The 20049-nt window shown below is 38.8% G+C and overlaps 3 protein-coding genes across 5 annotated transcripts in view; all 3 read right to left on the minus strand.

Annotated features, from left to right (window-relative positions):
• The window catches only part of LOC104439801 (disease resistance protein RUN1-like), a 98888-nt gene that overhangs the window by 55378 nt on the left and 23461 nt on the right, over positions 1-20049 (minus strand). The window lies entirely within an intron of this gene.
• On the minus strand, positions 6398-15318 carry LOC120285957 (disease resistance protein RPV1-like). 3 transcript variants are annotated; one of them, XM_039308775.1, is made up of 8 exons: positions 15074-15318; positions 11064-11536; positions 9390-10531; positions 8873-9160; positions 7260-8781; positions 7073-7156; positions 6847-6970; positions 6398-6757 (listed from the first exon to the last, which is right to left on the minus strand). In XM_039308775.1, exons 3-5 carry the CDS (start codon positions 10329-10331, stop codon positions 7354-7356), a joined length of 2658 nt encoding a protein of 885 aa, XP_039164709.1. In that variant the 5' UTR covers positions 10332-10531; positions 11064-11536; positions 15074-15318; the 3' UTR covers positions 6398-6757; positions 6847-6970; positions 7073-7156; positions 7260-7353. The 3 variants fall into 3 exon arrangements, with proteins under 3 accessions (XP_039164709.1, XP_039164710.1, XP_039164708.1); XM_039308776.1 differs by having other exon boundaries at positions 6398-6963; XM_039308774.1 differs by having other exon boundaries at positions 6398-6970.
• LOC120291882 (TMV resistance protein N-like) lies at positions 11060-15118 on the minus strand. The gene is made up of 2 exons (XM_039309672.1): positions 15074-15118; positions 11060-11536 (listed from the first exon to the last, which is right to left on the minus strand). Exons 1-2 carry the CDS (start codon positions 15116-15118, stop codon positions 11060-11062), a joined length of 522 nt encoding a protein of 173 aa, XP_039165606.1.

The following is a 20049-nucleotide window of genomic DNA, read 5'->3' on the forward strand; positions in this document are numbered from 1 at the left end:
CCACCATCACCTTCCTCCGGCGACACCTGCAGCAACACCGGCTTCGTCAACATCATTGATCTCCAGGGCAGCAAGGTGGGCTTCGGCGCCGTTGCCCCCGAGTCCAAGCTCGACTCGTCGTCCTCTAGATCAGCGCCCCCATCTTGGTCCTGGCCATCCTCACCGCCCGGTGCCATCGGCCTCGGACACGAACGTGACGGCGCTGCTCGAGAAGGCCGGGTGCAAGACGTTTGCGGGCCTCCTCGTCTCGAGCAGGTCCTTGAAGACGAGCAACGCCCCGATCAGCACCCTCTCTCCATCCTCCACCTCGCCACCGCATCATCGTAACTCTCTCTCTCTCTCTCTCTCTCTCTCTCTCTCTCTCTCCGCGCGATGCATGCGATATTCTTCTCGGTCGAGCGCCCGAAGTTCGTCTTCTACCGTGATCGATTTCAATTGCAGTGGTCAAAACGTGACTCGTGAATGTCCTGTGCGGGAGCAGGTAAGGTGCGGGCGATGTCGGCGGATTTCCTGGCGACCGTGGCTTCTTATCCCAATCCCGACGACAAGATCAGAACCACCGATCTGAAGGTACTCGATGAGTTTAACTGTCGTATCACTCCCCGACTACGATGCCGCTTCTTTACTTGCTTCCATGTGCTTTTGGCTACAAGTGCTGGTCGTCTTTGCGCCATACTACTTTCAATTGATAGTGGCTCTCTGCAATATTCGTCGGATTCGAGTGTGTTGCATTGCCTTTTTTTCCGTAATGAATTAGGGGTCTTGTTAATGGCATGACGTGTTGATGCGGAGCGTTTCGCATGTGCTGCTCTCGAAGACATTGGGAGAGTATGTTATGGTCTGGTTTGTCGGTTTTTCAAGTTCAAGGAGGCGGAAAAAATTGATTTCTTTGCCATTATTGCCATGTCTTGTTTTGTCTTGAACCCATTTTGCTTCAGCTTGTTTATGTTGAATAGGTTATTCCACAGGAAGTATTATGTGAAGCTTGTAATTCTTGTTCGTGACAGAGATAATAGGAAACTTGTATTTTCACAACACTGAAGTTGAGTAAAAATGGAATAATTTCTTATGTTAGACCATGAATTACATAGTGCCAAAAGATCAGCATTCTACATTTCCAATGCACACCTAATGAGAGATTTGATTTACTATGTTAGACCATAAATTACTTTCTGTCTCCAAAGTTATGTTGAGAGATTTGATTTACTATGAAAACTAATATGTTTTTGTAAAATCCTAATGTTATATAATTTTATTTTATTTTCAGTTTTCAGTCAATGGATCAAGACAAAGACGTATCAATGGAAGTAGAGGGACATAATGAAATGAGTTCACTCATGGAATTGCCATTCCATTGGTCCAAATTTTATACATGTTCCCAATGAGTTTGGTGGAATGATGTGCTTGGTCCGGCCTTTTTGTTTCAGCAGACAACTCATCTAGACTTGCTTCTCTAAGCTAAATATAAAGATACAGCAATTTTTATGCAAAACAGGTTCTAATATAAATACAGCAATTTTTATGCAAAACAGGTTTTAATATAAACAGGGTTAACCCTGTTCCCGGACCGGAAAAATAGGGTGAGTCTGGAATAGGATCCAATGCAAACAAGGTCAGGAACAGGGTCCAAAAAAAGAGAACCGGTTATAACAAAGTTGAGTACAGGGTTCTAGACCCTACCCACCCTTGATCCGATCACCCCTAACGTTTAAGGGGTGTTTAGATTTATTTAATTAGAAATTAGGTGGTTAGTTAGATTAAATTAGAAATTTAATTAATTAATTTAGCATGTTAGGTGGTTAGCATGATTTAGATAAAGCCTAGATAAATTGCACTACTTGTTCAAAAGGGTTTGGGAATTTTCCGAGTCCGTATCGGTATGTAGTTTAATAATTTTGGCCTAGGTTAGTATTTTTAGAAATTAAATTGATTTATTTAATTAATTTTCGAAATTAATTAATTATTAATTATTCTTCCGGAAATTAGGCTGGGATAGTCGGTGAATGGAATTTCGTACTAATTACAATGGTGTAGTTAATTTCTGCAATCGAGTGCTAAATTGTGAAAATTGAGTATTGATTGGAAATTTGGTCAATTATTCTAAAATTTATGAATTTCGATATTTATCTAGAAAATCCCGGATGTCGGGTTTTAAACACTGAAAATGGTTTTATATACTATATAAACCAGTGGGATTTTGAAAAGAATGTTATAAATTTTCCGGTTCCAATCTGACCGTGTACCCACACACGACTATTTTCACTGAGTGTTTTTAATACGAAGAAAATGGGCTGGGATCACCATTTTAATTGAAGCATTTGAATGCAATGCACGGTGTCCTGGGTCGAGATTGAGTGATCGTGTGCCAATTAAGAGAACCCGTCCCCGAACTGTATCGAATGGACGTTACCTTATATGGGATACCCACTTAGTGGGATTTGGGTCGCAATAGATTCTGGATCTATACTCATTCGAGGAAGTCATCTCTAAGAGAGACGTAACCGTGCTTAATGGGATGAGACGATGGTTGGCTACGCTAGTAGACCGCCGAAATTCTAGTAGGTTGTACCCTCAAGTGGGTGAAATTATCAATTGGAACACATGTTGAGTGAAATAGATGCGCCGGATTATGGGACAAAATTGTGTAAAATGGTATAGGACGTGTTATAATGATTTGGCCTTATAATCTGGACCCTGTAATTTATTGAGTTGAGTGATGCGTTTCAATTATTGTGTGTATCAATTCTATACCTAATGTATATGAACTGTGTTGACCTACAAGGAGGAACTGAGATGAGATAAGTCATCTATGCTATATACGTGATTGTGTGGTTAGGACGCTCTTAGCGTATTTTCCTCCTAATTGGGGTTTAGAGCTTTAGACTTGCTAAGATTATATCCCACCCCGTTGTGGGACAATATTTTCAAGGTCGTCAAGTGGAGGACCGGGAGCCAAGAGGAGGTGATGTGAAATGTAGGTCAGCTAGGACCGTCTTTTTTGGAAAGTTAGTTTTTGTGGTCTTTTGGTCATAGACCTTGTACATGACTCTATGTGAATATAAATGCATATTTGTTTGTGAAATTGTTGTCCTGCTTTTCTATCCCGAGATAATTACTGTCAGGGGATTTCTTTTCGCTTCCGCATGTGCAATAAAATGGAAAGGGTCGACGACTCGTCCTAAGAAGTCGCAAATTATTATCGACCAGATAGGGGTGGGCATGCGCTCGGGGTTTGGGACGTGACACCGTGAGAACTCCTCATAAAAATATTTTTCTCCTTCATAAATTATGACTATTGATGCCATAAAAGACATTAAAAACCTAAGTTATTAAATAACAATGTAAAATTACTTGAACTCCTCACTAAAAACTGTTTAATGTTGTTGATGCCGCTTATTTTAAGGTTTTATTTTTATAAAAAAATTATAAAAATTATTTTATATATAGTTATGGTAGATTCGGATTGGACCGACCCGGAACTCTCAAAGGACTAAAGACCGACCTGCACAGTGTTGGTCTAGGAATTCTAAGACCAAGGATCGACCTAATCTCCCTGGAAACTGGACCAGGACCAGTGAGCCGATCCAAGGTTGGTCCACGGTTGACCCTAGACCGATGCTCACCCCTACACATCAGACTTCACTTTTCAATATATATATCTCAAAACAATTTCCCAAACTAAACTTCTCCATGACACATCATGCCTAAAGATGAAATCATACCCTCCCATCCTAGTCACTTTTTTTTGTCCTTACATTAATATTTGTTAACATTTTACATTCCTTTTAATTCCGCATCGCGTTACAAATTTCTGGGCAATGAGTTCTTTATGATCGAATAGTTTATTCAATGATGTGTTCTCTTTTTTATTTCATTGTTTGATGACCTTTTTAATATTGTGTTAATGCTCAGTATATGAAGGGTCAAAGTAGATAATATGTACAAAGGCAACACGTGCTTTCTATAATACTTCAACAGTGCTTAAAGAGAGAACATATTTAAGAACTAATTCATCTTTTCTTCTACCTCTGACCCAATTTCATTAGCCAAACCACTTATGCTTGTGTAACTCGTAATTTTTGGAATTGCTTCCTAAATCATTTCATAGGATGAATGCACTTTTCCTTCTAATATGGTCATTCCAAAACTACGTGTGTTATGTACTGTGCACACGTTGTGAAACCCTACTCCCTCACTCATATATTCCCATCCCAGCCTCTAAATTGCATGGTCCCATTTATTCTTGTGATTTTTCCTTCTTATTTTTCACCCTTGAGAAAGAATTTGCTGGTCTAGAAAGAAAAGCTTTAAAACCAATAGAGAATGAACAAGGAATAAACTAGAGATCATTTTGCTTGCAAGATGAAGCATGATGTCTATTAGAGAATTTAAAGGTTCATGTGCTATTAAATTAGGAGTGAAAGCTTCATCCTTCCATGCATGGCCCTCTCCTTTGTAACTTATTGAATACTCGTTTATTTCTAATTATGAAAAAATTACCAAAACAATCATAAATATATTGCAACTTTTTCAATTCAGTCATAAATATTTTGCAATTGTGTCAATTCAATCCATCTAGCTAAATTTAGCCAACCGAGGTTGACGTGGATGCCAACTAACACTAACATGGTAATTTTTTAATAATATTTTTTCGAATTTCTTAATTATTTTTTATTTGTATTTCTTCTTTATTATTTTTTATTATTTTTTCTATGACCACGGCCAAAGGTTACAACTAGTGAGACCTCACTGGCCACTAGTGAAGCCTCATCATCAGGGGCGAGCTCAACCTCATCCAATGACAACAAGGGCGAGCTCGCCCGCAATGATGAGCCCTTGCCAATGTCCAGCAAGGTCTCACTTGCTGCTAGCCGTAACCTTTGGCCAATTCGACGACTAGCCAGAAGAAGAAGAATAAAAAGAAGAAGAAAAGAAAATATAAAAGAAGGAAAAAATAAAAGAAAAACAAAAATTAATAAAAAAGTCGAAAAAAATTATTAAAAAATTGCCACCTTAGCACCGATTTCGGACGGCTCGACCAACATTCACATCCAGCCGGTCAAATTTGGACGGATGGACTGAATTAACATAATTATAAAAAAAAAAGAGTTTATGATTGAATTGGCCAAAAAAATAAATTATAACTTAATTGAAAAAATTGCAATAGGTTTAAGATTGTTTTGGTAATTTCCCCTTCTAATTACTGCAGATCTTTAATGCAATAATCATAATATAATAGTAGTTAATTTGATTTGAAAAATGCTAGCACAAGAAAAAAAAAGATTCATTATCCAATTATAGTGTGTAGTATAGAAAGGACGCAGTAAAAAATTAAATTGCAATAACTAATAATGTAAAAGATTGATAAAGTGAAAGGAGAAAAGAAAGAAAAATCAATCTTTTAGACCATTTATTCGTATATAACCATTCTATGATATCCTCTTTCCATAGAATATGACTTTTATTAACCTAAAGGATGAAGGCAATGAGAAACTTGCTTCGGATCCAAAAATATACGGATACAGATCTATTTCAAGGTTAGTGCCTATTTGTTTTGCAAAAAATAAATAATTTGAAAATATTATATATTAGCTAATTATTTCAAATGATTCAAACGATCATTTTTAAGAAAATATTTTCCAAATCATTATACGAAGCACAAAGCTAAGTGTAGGGAAATATAAGTGTACACATATGAAGTGTCAAGTGATAATATGTTATATCTTAATCTCAAAGAGGAAAAGAAAAATACATATAAATCGCAGTTCAAGAGCCATTTTGTCTTCTGCCAACCACTATGTCATTCAATTTGGCTCCTCAAATAACAATCCCACCTCATTTATCGTACAAAAGTACTATATAAAAGATGATAAATGAAAGCAATTATCAATTAAGAAAATATGCCAATTCTGTGGCAAAGGGCTGTTGAACCAGTGGGGACTGGGCAGGGACCCCAACTGACTAATACTTACCGATTTATACATTGAAACTCTTAGATGTGAAAAAAATAATCTAAATCATCAAAAAGAAATATAGATTGTTGCAAAAATTGTGACCGAAGAGAATGTAGGTGGATCAGAATACATTTATTCAAGCGAAATGTATTGCATTAATTATTCATATTCAATATAATAAAAGTCGAAATTGACGTATTGTGCATAGCAATTTATATACATGCTAATCAACAACATTAATTGTTTGAAAAAAAAAACATATTAATTGCAACAAATCGCCAATTACAGATTCGATCGGTTCTTAAACAAAATCAGCATTAATGACTCAATGAGCCAAAGAATAGGAACCTTTAACTTTTTTAATTGTTACAATACTTTTACCTTTTTCAATGAATATGTATTTTTTAGTAATATGGAGGAGAAGCAGAAGTAAAATTAAGATATGCCTCGACAAAAAGTTCTGTTCTCCATGTTTTGTTATTATTTTTTTATATTTACGGATGAATACAGAGCATATCCCATCACGATGAACCCGGATTGTATCCAGAGGTGCGAGTGGGAAGAAAATCGAATAAGAAGAGGAGAAGAGAACAATGGATGAAAAGTATCCTTTCCCAAGCAGCAGATCAATTCAAAGGCGCATCTCTCTCCCTCTCTCTCAACATCGCAATCATCCTACTCAATTTCACGATCACGAGCGCACTCTATTGTAGTTCCTTCTGATTAGATCTCCGTCAAATCCATTTCACATCGCCATCATATAATGAACTCATGGAGATTTGGGAACCCGATGATTCGATCAACTGAAACGAATGAAAGCAAATTTGGAGGCGGTGTTGAGGACGAATCTCACCAGCAGAGCTGAAAAAGGTAAAGGCTGGTGATGGCTCACATCCACGGAGTCCTTGCAATGTTGCCCATGGATGCTGGATCTTGTTTTTCTTCTTTGTCTTCTCTTTCTCAGCATGATCGAAGAGTTAAGTGGCAGTGGACGGCTTAAGGATGCATCCTGCAGGCTACAAATAATAGTAAATGGTGTTTTGGGGAATCACACCTTTATATAAACAGTACAGATAGGATGCCAACAAAATATGCAGCAATTCGAGTGTAGGCATTACCTTTGGCAATGGTTTTGATGCGAGATTCTTGATGCCGCTAACAATCACCGGACACCAAGAATTTTCCTGGGGTATTTTGTGGCCCTGCGCAGATCAGGTGCAATACACACATAAGGAATTCATGGAACCAATAAGATCCAACTTTGTTTCAGATAAAAAGAATTCTAAACAGAATTGGAGCATGTACCTTAGAGAGGTCGCTCTCCAGCTTCTCAGACTAAAAGGAGATGTCCTGTCGAAGATTCGAAAGTACAACAGTAGTTCGTACAGGACAGAGACTATTAAGCCCCCAGGCATATGTCCTGTTCAACACGTTGGTCTAATTCTGGTAGACTAGGACGAGCAGAAAAGATACCTTCCACCTTCCTGAGACGGCCTAATTCTTCGAGCCCATTAAGGCTTATTATCCGGTTGCAATGAAAAACTTTCAGGACTTCCAAAAGCTTTAAATCTTCAAGACCATCAATCTTTGCTAAATCACAGTCCTTTAGTTCTAGTTCTGACAGCTGTTTCAGACTAGAAAATTTTGGCTCTATAATCTTGCAGTGCTTGAGACGCAGAGTCCATAAGCTTGAGGACGAGGGAAGTTGTGTGAGGACTAGCTCCTTCATATAGGATAAAGAGAGTTCCCGGAGATGAGTAAGAGCACTAAAATTCCTGGGGAGTTTGGTAACATTTGGAAGGGACAATTCCAAGGTTTCTAGACTTGTTAAACTCGTGATCCACCCAATATTTGGGATCTGATTCGATGACCCTGCTTCTGGCTGCTCATCATCATTCAAGCATAGCTCTTTTAGATTCATCAGATTTGTCAATTCAGGGACTGCCATGATTTTAGATCCCCAGCAGAGAGTGAGTAAACTGGAGGGTAACTTTGGTAGTGCTTGAAGTTGTTTGCATTTACGTACGTCTAGGGTTTGGATGCAAGATAGATGGCAAATCCTCTGAGGCAGCCCGGTCACATTGGATGACGATAATCTCAAAATTCTCAAAGAAAATAGTCCTGAAATATCACAATGAATGTCCCATTCCAAATTTATGCAGAAAGAGAGATCTATCTCCTCCAGGTTCTTTAAGTTCACAATATCTTTAGGAAATTTTGGTAGGAAAGTGTGCGCCATCTTCAGCATCTTCAACTTCCTTAAATTCTCAACTGACTCTGGCAATTCTGTGATTTTAGTAAGTGAAAGGTCCATTACCTCCAGCAGATCCAGCTTCCCGATGGAAGTTGAAAGTTGAATCAACTTCTGACAATCCCTTAAAGAAAGTCTCTCGAGTGTCCGAGGAAATTCAAAAGCAAGTGGAAGCCCATCAATATCAGCACCATCCAAATCAAGGCTTGAGAGTTTCCTTAGGCGGCCAATTGTGGATATATCTCGCAAACGTTTACAGTTACAAGCACTAAGTTTTTCAAGATTCTTCAAAGACCCTTCCTGGCAATAAATTTCTTGGATGCCAGTTCCATCAATCAGAAGTTCCGTTAAAAATTTCATGCAGTACAGTTCTTGAGGCAACTTCCTGACTTGGCTGCAGTTTCTCAAATTTAAGGATCTCAACTTCTTGAGATTACTGATGAATTGCCTAATTTGAGATAACCGAGAACAATCTTCCATTATCAACATCTCTAAATTGATGGGAGCTGGAAAGTTCAACGATGGATGCAACTGAACACATCCTTGTAGGTTCAAGACTTTCAATTTCTCCACCTTCTGCAATGCATGTGCAAAAGAAGATATCAAACCTTACTCGCTCATATCTATCATCTTAACACGAGATTTAAAAAGCAAATATTGGCCATACCTCTCCAATTCCTTCCCAGAATTTTGAAACCCTGGTGACTGGACTCCAAGACAGATCGAGAATCCCTAACTCCGTCAAATGCATATTACAAAGCTCAGGAATTGAATGGCACTCTCGCCAATCAAGCCACCTCAACTTCTGAGGAAGCTTCATAGTATCTCCCAGGATGTTAGCCCCGTCCAGTCTGAGGTACCTCAAATTCGACATTTCCCAAAATTGTTCACAAGTAAAACTGTCGGTGCTGCCCTCTTCAACTGTGAGACCAATGCCTTGGACACTAATAGTACCCTGTCAAGTCTCGGTTGGGAAAGAACATACGAGTAAGTTGGAAAACTTTAATTTCTCTTACTGCTTTTAATGAAATGACACAAATCATAATTACAAAATCAGTAGGTATCCACTACGCGTTCTAAATCATGTTAGAAACAAATCCCTTTTTTATGTTATCTATGAATGGTTTATCTGAACGCTTTTGTGACCTTCTGAAAAAAAAAAATTAGAGGCTTTGCATACTTACCTGACCGTCGTTTAGAAAGGAAAGTGCATCGCTGTGATTCCAAAACCTGCAGCGCTGATTAAGATGTTTCCTCTTGACAAGCTCCCTGCCAAACTCTCTCAACAGATCGTGCATTCTTAATTCATTATTTTCTCCATCTTCCAAGAAATGCATGTCGCGAAGTTGATTTATTCCTTCAAGAGGATCGCCATCCCAAGCCTCCTCCCACATGTAAGGAGGAATCCTCTTATCCTTGCCAATGAAAAAACAAGCTATGTCGAGGAATATCTCCTTTGCAGTATCATCCAAAGATGTGTAACTGACCTGGAAGGCAGCTGCTACTTTTTTATGTAGTGGGCGTTTTTTTAAGGATTTCAACTTGCTACTCCATAACTCTCTGTTCTTATTTTTCTTTAAATATTCTGCCTGAAGCTTAATAGCCAAGGGAAGCCTTCCCAGAGCTTCGACGATGTCTGGGGACAAGATATCGCACTCGGAGACATCTTGGGAAGCATCCCCTTGAAAAACACAATTACGAAAGAGTTGAAGAGCATGATGATGACTCATTGGTTTAACCTCGTACACTTCAGCTGCTCTATCTTTTTCTTCTTCCCCAAAGTCGAAAACCTTCAAAACATCTCTTCTATCTGTGGTCACAATGATTCTACTTCCTGGACCAAACCAAGTAAGGTCGCCAGCCAATGCTTCAATTTGTTCATCCTCACGCACATCATCAAGCACAATGAGAACCTTCATCTTAGAAAAGAGATATTTTATTTTTTTAAATTTACCAGAAAATCTCAGTGGTTCATGTATTTCCTTTTGAAGTTCAGCAATCAACAGTCCTAGGGAAAACTCGACTCCTTCCGAATTTATACCTTTCAGGAAGCTACATGCATCGATCAACTTGTGGATCTTGTTGAAGACAACCTTGGCAAGTGTAGTCTTTCCAACACCTGGCATTCCGCATATTCCCGACAACACGTTTATCTTCTCCACATACTTTCATCGCTTTTCCATGGCTGTAGACAACACCAAGCTTTGTCATCATCTCTTGAACATGAAGATCGATTCCAACTAGTTTGTCGGTCACGTCTTGGTCATCCTTCCCCAACTCCTGCCAGACACGGGTCATAACTTTGTCTAGGAGGTCGGTCACATGCCTGCAAAACATGAGTGACGAAGCACAAGGACAACAACAGAGTTACCAAAAATATTAAACTGTAGACAAAAATCAAGCGGGCATTGAACCGACGAAAAATAAATTAATTTACAAGGGCAGGGGGAATCTTCAATTTAAGTGGAGAGCAAGATTTAATGCACAGAGCAATTTTGACATTGACATCATCATGCTATCTGCATAACAAAAGATCTAGTCAAGGGGGAACGAAGAGCGCGTGGTGGACCAGGTCGGCTGATCTAACTCCCAGCTATGTCATGAGTCGAGTTAATTTTCAACTGGCCATTTTAATCAACTCACTGGTTACTTGAAAGGTATCAAGAACTTCAACCTGTTAAATTATCAGCCCATTTCACAAGAATAACTTTAAAGATCTCTCTAGCGTGCATCATCGTCGATGTGATTATATATGACATTTATTAGAAAAGTTTCGGATTCGTTCTCACACCATTATAAACTATTTTTCTTTCCATCGATCTAGGAAAGAAAAAAGAAACCAGAAGTAAAAGAATTACCCCCCGTTTATGGTCGCCCGATCAAATCCGCTCAATTCCACGACCTCTCGAAGAACCTCCTTCCATTTGTCGATGGTCTCTGAGTCGACTTTTTTATATGCATCATGTTTATTGAAGGACGTTGCAAAATCCCCCTCCAGGTTCTTTACAGCATGGGGCCTAACATTATAGAAAATTGGGATAATAATCTGTCCATTTGATTTTCTGCACTCCCACATTTGTACCAGCTCCATAAGGCAACTTCTACTGGAAGCATAATCTTTAGAGAATATGGCTATTGAGATAGTCGACCGCTTGATCACATCTTTCAGCCCCTGATCGATCTCATCTCCAGCACAGAGTTTTTCGTGATCTATAAAGACCCTGATCCCTGCATTTTTCAGTTTTTTGTGAAGGACATCTGTGAATTCTTCACGAGTATCTGCACCTCTAAAATTCAAGAATACTTCATGATTCATTCCAGAAGATGGCTCCTGTCAAATCAAGGAAATTAAAGTAAACATGGTGTTCCAGACCAAGTCTTATTCTTCTGGCCAAAAACAAACAAAAAAGAAAAACAAAGTTTTACGGTTCCGATGGAGCCGAGCCTAACACAGCAAGCTGACTACAACTGAATCTTGCAGCTCATGCGTTTTGGCTGTTTTAAGATCCATAATTTTCAGAACTTTCGTAATACTCAAACGTTGATTAGTGAATTTACATGTAACTTTTAATAATTTTCTCAAATTTAAATGGTATCTCAAATTTTAGGGGAAAGCAAATCAATACTTAACAGACCCAGCGTACAACATCAATAGTGCTTGAAGTTTTGATACGATCTGGTAATTTTGATTTGATTCAATTGTTCACGTCAAAGGAGAATTGTAACATTTCAGACGATGTTTAGCAATTTGAGGGGCTGAACCACAAGCAGAGGATCGATACCGCCATATTTGTTGGATTATAATGTATCTGTTTTCTGCTGTTTTCAGTTTTCTTTTTGCTCTGTTTTACTCTGTTTTTTTTATTAAAAAACAGCCAAGTTCATTTAGTTACGTATTTAGTGTTTTTGCTATTTTCTAGGAAGTTAATGACACGTTTGTGTGCAGTTATGTGTTGCACGTACGTGAGCAGTTTTTTGTTTTGTATTTAGTGGTTGTACTCGACAGTTTTTTTTTCTTAAGCACAAGACGTATGAAGTGCTCTGTTTTTTTATCTTTTCTCTCTCTCAAAAACAGAAATTTTTCTGTTATGATTGTTGTTTTTATGAGTTTTAACATTGGTATCAGAGCATGCTTCAGTCCATATAGAGCTTTCTTCAACCTATATACACTCTCTTCTTGCCCTTTGATACTGAAGCCTTCAGGTTGTTCAACAAAAATCTCCTCCTCAAGCTCTCCATTCAGAAATGCAGACTTGACATCTAACTGAAATATAGGCCACCCATTCTCTACTGCAATAGCTAACAGTAGCCTTATTGTATCAAGTCGTGCAACATAAGCAAATGTTTCAGAATAGTCTACTCCCCATATTTGTGCATAGCCTTTCACCACCAGTCTAGCTTTGTGTTTATTGACAGAACCATTAGGATTAAGTTTTGTTCTAAACACCCACTTAACCGCAATCACATTCTTATCAGATGGTCTATCAACAAGCTCCCATGTATGGTTTTTCTGGATCATTGCAATCTCCTCCTACATTGCTGCAATCCACCTCTGATCCTCCTTAGCTTCCACAAAGTTAGATGGTTCGAGCATTGCCAAATTGCTTCTTTCATAGGTTTCAGCAAGTGACCTTGTGCCCCCTCACTGGTAAATCATCCACACTGTCTTCCAATCCATCTATAACTTCATCAACCTCTACATCTGTTGCAGGTTGTTTTTCGAACTGCTGCTTTTCTGCACTCTTTCCTTCCATCCAATTTCACTCATCTTCCTCTAGAAAAACAACATCTCTGCTTATAGTCACCTTCCCTGTCATAGGAAAAATTCGGTAAGCCTTTGATTGGAGACTGTACCCGATGAAGATTCCAAGCTCTGCTTTCTTATCCAGTTTGTCCCTCTTGACCTCAGGAACATGAGTGTAACATAAACACCCAAAAACCTTCAAATTTTTCGCAGAAGGTTTAACACCATACCAGACTTCAAAAGGTGTTGACCTCTCTAAGGCCTTTGTGGGCAATCTGTTCAAGAGGAACACTGCAGTATTAGTTGCTTCAACCCAGAACTTCTTAGGCAACATCTTCTCCTGCATCATACATTTGCCCATCTCCATAATACTTCTGTTTTTCTTCTCACTGACCCCATTCTGTTGAGGTGAATAGGGAGCAGTGAACTGCTGCACAATTCCTACTTGCTCACAATTCAACTTAAACTTGTGAGTAGTATACTCAGAACCATTATCAGACCTGAGCATTTTAATTTTCTTCCCACTCTGATTCTTAACTAAGGCTTTAAACTTCACAAACACATCAATAATTTCAGACTTGGCTCGCAGAAAATAAATCCAACTCATCCTAGTCATATCATCAGTGAAGGTAATGAAATACCTACTACCATTGAGAGAAGACTCAGACATAGGTCCACATAAATCTGTGTGGACTAATTGCAGCTTCTCACATGCTCTCCAGCCTCCTCCTTTGAAAGGAAATCTGACTTGCTTGCCAAGAAGACAAGTTCCGCACTGTGGAAATTCCTCCTCCAAACTTGGCAAGTCATCCGCAAGCTATTTCTCGCATAAACGACATGCTCTTCCTGTGAACATGCCCAAGTCTTTTATGCCATATCTCTGCATTTTCTTCTTTGCACTATAAAGCCATTTGTTGCATCTCTTGTGGCTTGAACATGAAACTCTTGTCCTTCATTGGGATTCTTAACACTTCTTTGCTATCTGCATTATTAATAAGACATTCCTTCCCTTCGAACTTCACTTTATAGCCCTTCTCAACTAATTGACCAACACTTAACAGATTATGGTCAATATTTGGCACAAAAAGAACATCGTTGATCAGCTTCACCTCCTGATTTCCTTCAATAGCCACTGTACCCTTCCCTTGCACTTCGATATATTGTCCGTTGCCAATTCTGACTCTGAACCTGACTGACCTATCTAGACTCCTAAACAGCTTTGAATTGCCAGTCATATGATTGGTACAGCCACTATCCACCGGCCATGCATCATTCCCAACAAAAGATTCAGAAAAAGAAGTTACAAACAAGTGCTCTTCCTCAGTTTCATTCACTGCTACCTGTGCTTTTCCTGCTTGCTGGTAATTTTTTTCTTTGCAGATGGCTTCCATGTGACCCAACTTGTGACATTTTCTGCATCTAGCATCAGGCTTTGTGGCTGAAGAAGATAATGAAGGATTTGTGGTTGAATTCCAGTGATTGCATTGAAATTAATGTGGATAATCAGGCCGCTTTAGCAATATCTCAGAATCCAGTTTTCTATGGCAAAACCAAGCATTTCAAAGTCAAATTTTTCTTTCTACGTGAGGTGCAACAAAGTGGCGAAGTTAAGTTGGTCTATTTCAGATCTGAAGATCAACTTGCAGACATGTTCACAAAACCACTTCAAGCTGGAAGATTTGAAGTATTAAGAAAGAAAATTGAAGTATGCAACAGCAACTGATCCAATGAGGAGTTTGTTGGATTATAATGTCTCTGTTTTCTGCTATTTTCAGTTTTCTTTTTACTCTGTTTTACTCTGTTTTTTATTAAAAAACAGCCAAATTCATTTAGTTACGTATTTAGTGTTTTTGCTATTTTCTAGGAAGTTAATGGCCCATTTGTGTGTAGTTATGTATTGCACGTACGTGAGCAGTTTTTTTATTTTGTATTTAGTAATTGTACTCGACAGTTTTTTTTCTTAAGCACAAGACGTATGAAGTGCTCTGTTTTTTTTTTTTTTTTATCTTTTCTCTCTCTCAAAAACAGAAATTTTTCTGTTTTGATTGTTGTTTTTATGAGTTTTAACAATACTTATATCGAAGAAATAATAATACAAATCTCAGAGATCCAGAGGAAACAAACCGGGCATTTTCTCTTCCTTCCAGCAGCCACATCTTCAGGAGCCATAACTCGGAGAATTATTAGAAACACCCCGCCCGGACCAATTCGCTCGCTCGCTCTCTCTCTCCCTCTCCCGTTGGGCATAGGAGGTCTATAGACATTTTTAGACAACATTATAAGTCTTTCTCCATTACAAAAAGTCGAGAAAAAAACAAAGAGACGAAAAGGACTTTTCAGTGGTTGGAATCGATAAAGCAGATACAGTGAACTGATTGGTGGCCCTCTCAAGTCAGTTCCATTCAATCGGATCGATAAAGACGATGCAATGAAGTGATCGGTTGTCCTGTCAAGTCCTGGTTTTATGTTTTATTTTTACTTTCTCACCTTGGCAAACGAGGATGGATTCCACGCAGGTCTCACAGTATGAGTTCTCCAGTCTGGAGCTAAACTCGGCCAGGGTCCTCCAGCTGGAACCCAAAGTTGAATATGCACCGTTCGAGTCCGAGTCCAGGTAGATTCTTTAATTATAAAAGTTGTTAAAGCACAGATATCTTGGTAATACTTCAAACCACGGGAATATCTAGCTTTGAGAAAATATTGTGTACACAAGAGCACCACATCATATGAGGCCCATCTGTAGAAATTTTGAAAACGCCTCGACGTGTCTGTCTCCTCTCTTCGTTCAATGTGCCGTGAGAGGGTCCCACCTGTACTGTAAAGAACGAGGCACTCTCTCTCTCTTCTTTCATATGCATTATTTTCTCCCAGAGATGTGAGAGAGAGAGATAGACAGACAGAGACAGAGGGAGAGCGAGAGCCTGGTCATGGCGGAAACCATGGAAGCCCCAGGGCACAACCCTAAAGCTCCTCGAGCACGACCGCGCCATGCTCTCCATTGCCACGGGCCAGTGAGGTGTCTCACTAGACGTCTGCGAGGTCGAGACCTCACCAGATCGGTGAGCTTGAGCATCGCCAGCGCCAGACCTCGGCAAGCTCGGGCTTCGCCAGCGTCCAACGAGCTTGTCCCTCGCCTGGCTGGTTGCCAGCCACCAGCCGACCTAACGAAGAAGAAAGAAAAAAAGAAAAGAAAAAAGTAAATAATTATAATTTTGATTTTTTAAAAATATTTTTATAAGCCTGGTGTTTTGGAAATGGGTTTTAAACTCTAATTTAAACTCATTTATTTTAGTCTTAAAACTCATTTACTATAAGCACTTCAAAATCGGAGTGATTCATGGTTCATTTATATTTAAGATTCAATCTGACAAGTCTAGAGAAGATACAAATGCCTTCAGAGAAAATATTGTGGGCAACAGTGAAGGGCGAGGCAAAGGACGAGGCGAAGTCGTGAAGCGCTATCGAAGTCGATGACTTCCAAGGTGGAGTTTGCTTGATGGCAATTTCCTCATGAATACTTGTTGCACATTCTGATCAGGAAAGGCTTGCAGCGTTTGGCGGACTGCTCCTCATATTACGTAAAAGCATCTTCTAGGTGAGACGACATAGGAAAAAATTCTAAAAAAAAATCTTAAATATCTCTAACAATCTAAAATTAAAACACTTATTATCGAGTATATTAGACCTGGATTGTGGGTTAAAAAAAGAGAGTAACGGAGGAAGCTTAAAGAATTGATGGGCAGTTGAGGAAGAGAGAGAGATTACGGTATATATACAAATTTTATGATTTGTACACAAGCTCCTAAAGTTTCTCCTGTAAATTTATTTGTCTATTGATTTTCAAATACTCGTAAATTGTTATTGGGAATAGAATAAAAAAGAATAAATTCCAAACATAAACTGTTTCCGAAAACAGAATGATTATCAAATGCATCATAACTACCGACGCTTGAACTTTAGCCAACTAATTCAAGGTTTCATTTTTAAATGTACCAAAATAAATAAATAAAATAAATATCAAGAATGCCCAATTCGTCCATTTTCCAATTTGCATGAGTCTAATTGATCGGACCTCAGCCTAGTATGCTAGGAGAAGGGCTTCACGGGAATCAAGGCCGGAGGACCCGAATTAAGAGTGGTCCAAACCCCCACGGTTATTATTACCCTATTTTACTGTTTGGGTTGACTCTGAGAACAAAAGCAGTTTAAGGACTTGCTTAGGTCCTAAATTCCATCACTCTTACCAACCGATAAAAACACCCGGGATCCGGATCGTAATGATGTACAGCTAATTCAAAGAGCATGCCGGTAGAACTTTGGATTCTTTTCAAGTTGAACAACGGACGATATGAATTTTGCCGACAAATCGAGTACTCAGCAGGACAAAATGATCTAACGCGCCTTCAACTTGCAAAAGGCACGGCGAAATCCCATCTGGACACTCCATGAGGCCGAGGATGAGGTGGGCATTAAAGGTTCTGCAATCTAAAACATTTACATTCTGTGATGCTCTCCATTGTGGACATGAGGGGTTAATTGTCCTACATTGGGACATCACACAGTATATGCCATCTTTTCTGAGCTGAAACAATGCATTTCCTTCCATTATCTACGGTAGAGGAACGCAACAGAGAAAGATTGAACCAAGGGGGTCCGGCACCTCAGAGAAGAACTTATCATATAACCTGAACAGAGAACTTCACTGACAATTGGAGACATGAAGATGCTCATGCTTCAAGAGCTACAAGATGAGCAGAAGAGTCAACGGGAGGAAGAGGGAAAGAAGAAGATAAACATATAAACGAAGAAAGAAAATGAAAAAGAAAAAAAGTCTTTGGACTAAGATGCCCCTAATTATGATTTGGAAAGTGGCATGTGAGATATGCATGCTCACTAGGTTTTTATTTGAGACAAAGTCCACCATGAATTTTTTTTTTTGGTCAAAAAAATGAGCTCACTTTAAGTTTTATTTGAAATTTTTCGGGTGTTCTTTCATCCAAAAAGATGAGATAAATAATTATTTAATTGGCATATAATCGAATAGCAACATTGTTAAAGCTTACTAAGACGTTAGATTGTTAACTTTAATGACGGTGATGTTACATTGCTAAAAAATATCAAATAAATGAGTGTGTTTGGACTCAATGAAGGAAAGGTAAAGCAGTTTCAATGTATTTTGGAACCCACCTAATGCTTACAACAAGACAAGCCACTCGCGAATTGAAAAGAAGGCAGAGGGTAAATACGGTAGATGGATACCAGACGACAGAACATAGTATATATGTCAAAACACATTCCCCGCATTTAGGCCACAACTCCTGGATACTGCAAGGATAAATCTGAAAATAGAAGACATGATCATGGAGAAAGCACTTTAATCGGTCTATTCACTTGTTCTCTTTTAACTATTGAACTAAGACAAGCTTGAGACATAAACATCCTACAAGACATAGCAAGCCTCAAGAAAGATAAGTTACTTGCCTAATAATTATGAAATGGCCAGAAAAGAGTACTCAAGTTGGTTTCTCTTTTTGGATTATTGCTTGCTAATGGATCACACTAGATTTCCTAATTTCTCCCTTTCTTTCCCCTTGTCTACTTCTAGTGCGACTTTGGGACCGGAAGAACCTCAAAACACAGTTGCAATCAACAGTTTCAGGGATGGCCATCCTTGGACGGCACTGGAATGTCATGATATTTTTATGAGGCTCCAGAACTCCTCAAGTTAGAAGCCGTACTGCAATAAAACAAAACCTATCTGTCAGCCTGTATCAATCTTATGGGACTGAAAGTGCTGAGAAAGGATATGGCAGAGGTTTCTACGCAATATAAACAGAAAAGAGTGTTAAAATGGAATGTTTTCCATGACCTTTTTTTTTTAATGTTCTAAAAACAAATTTATCCTTTCTCTGAAACGCCTATATCTAATATAGGCTTAATTACCCAAAAAAAAAAAAAAAAAACCACCAAGATGAACGTGCCTTACTTGGTTTCTCCCGCACCTAAGTCCCAATGATAAGAATGAACTCACCAAATTAAATAATGGAAAGAGTAGTAGAAGATCAGATAAACAAGAAAAAAAAAGTGAGAACAGATGACACCCCATTAGAGACTCTGCTAATCTGTAAGTAATCTGCCTTCTGTATTCATGGGCTTTAGGGTGTATAATGTTCTGAATGCCGGGTTGGGAGTGGGTGGAGAGAGAGATGGTCAGCGAGAAAATTCAGAAGGAAAAGTTAATGGCGATCTCCCAGTCCCGTCTCGTTTGTTATTCTTCACTCTGTTATTTGGAAGGAGAAGTGAGCCTATCATTTACATGTTCTCTTCCTCATGATTTAGGTTGTGGAATACCGATATATATATTAGTTTTTATATTTTGAAAACCCTAATTAACTCTCTCTCATGGTCGGTGCGCCTCCTTCAGTCCTCAACACTCCTCAGGCACTTTCCCCAAAAAAGAAACCCTAACCTTTGGTCCACTCTTAATCCTCCTCACGCAAGTCTCGCCTCGTCTTGCTCTCAGTCGCCTCTCGGCTAAACTTTCACCTTGAGCCCTCTATCCCTACATCACAGTCGTGGCCTTGCATACGACCCTCCCTCGCGGTCATGGCCTCACCTCTCTCTTACTCTTGACTCGATGTAATGGCCGTTCTCTTGCTATTATTGCTTGATTTCTGTCGCTGAAATGGGATTTCTTATGGGAACGCGGCGTTAGTTATGCTAGAAATTATCCAGCACTCAATTTGGTGTCTTCGCACTTTTATGGGAAAAGTTTCGCAGTCTTTTTTTCATTCAATTTCTTTTACGTTTCATAAAACATGGAAAACTAACGACATTGAAACACACTAAAAGTCGAACAAGATATACCAATATGACATTAATAGAGTAAGAACCGAACTTTGTCGGGCAAAATTAAATACTGCCTTTACATTAAGCCTTGAACAGGATCCCAGCCATGCCCAACATAAAAAAATGCAATTAGTCTAGGCTAATGAATGCAAATTTCCCTAAACTTTGGCGATAATGAAATGTTAAACCTAGATATGAAATTGAGTTTAAATAAACTAAATACCGTGATGAAATTCTTACCTAAATGCAAT

The sequence above is a fragment of the Eucalyptus grandis genome, chromosome 3, assembly GCF_016545825.1.
Source record: "Eucalyptus grandis isolate ANBG69807.140 chromosome 3, ASM1654582v1, whole genome shotgun sequence".
In the NCBI taxonomy this organism is placed as follows: Eukaryota; Viridiplantae; Streptophyta; class Magnoliopsida; order Myrtales; family Myrtaceae; genus Eucalyptus; species Eucalyptus grandis.

What these genes read in the sequence shown, in the direction of transcription:
- LOC120285957 (XM_039308776.1), bottom strand. Translation starts at nt 10,331, where the DNA reads ATGCCAGGTGTTGGAAAGACTACACTTGCCAAGGTTGTCTTCAACAAG. An exon ending in CCTTTCTAAACGACGGTCAG is followed by an intron (nt 9,161 to 9,389) that starts GTAAGTATGCAA and finishes GAGACTTGACAG; the next exon opens with GGTACTATTAGTGTCCAAGG. An exon ending in TCTGGGAAGGAATTGGAGAG is followed by an intron (nt 8,782 to 8,872) that starts GTATGGCCAATA and finishes CATGCATTGCAG; the next exon opens with AAGGTGGAGAAATTGAAAGT.
- LOC120291882 (XM_039309672.1), bottom strand. Translation starts at nt 15,118, where the DNA reads ATGGCTCCTGAAGATGTGGCTGCTGGAAGGAAGAGAAAATGCCCG. An exon ending in GAAGGAAGAGAAAATGCCCG is followed by an intron (nt 11,537 to 15,073) that starts GTTTGTTTCCTC and finishes TTGATTTGACAG; the next exon opens with GAGCCATCTTCTGGAATGAA.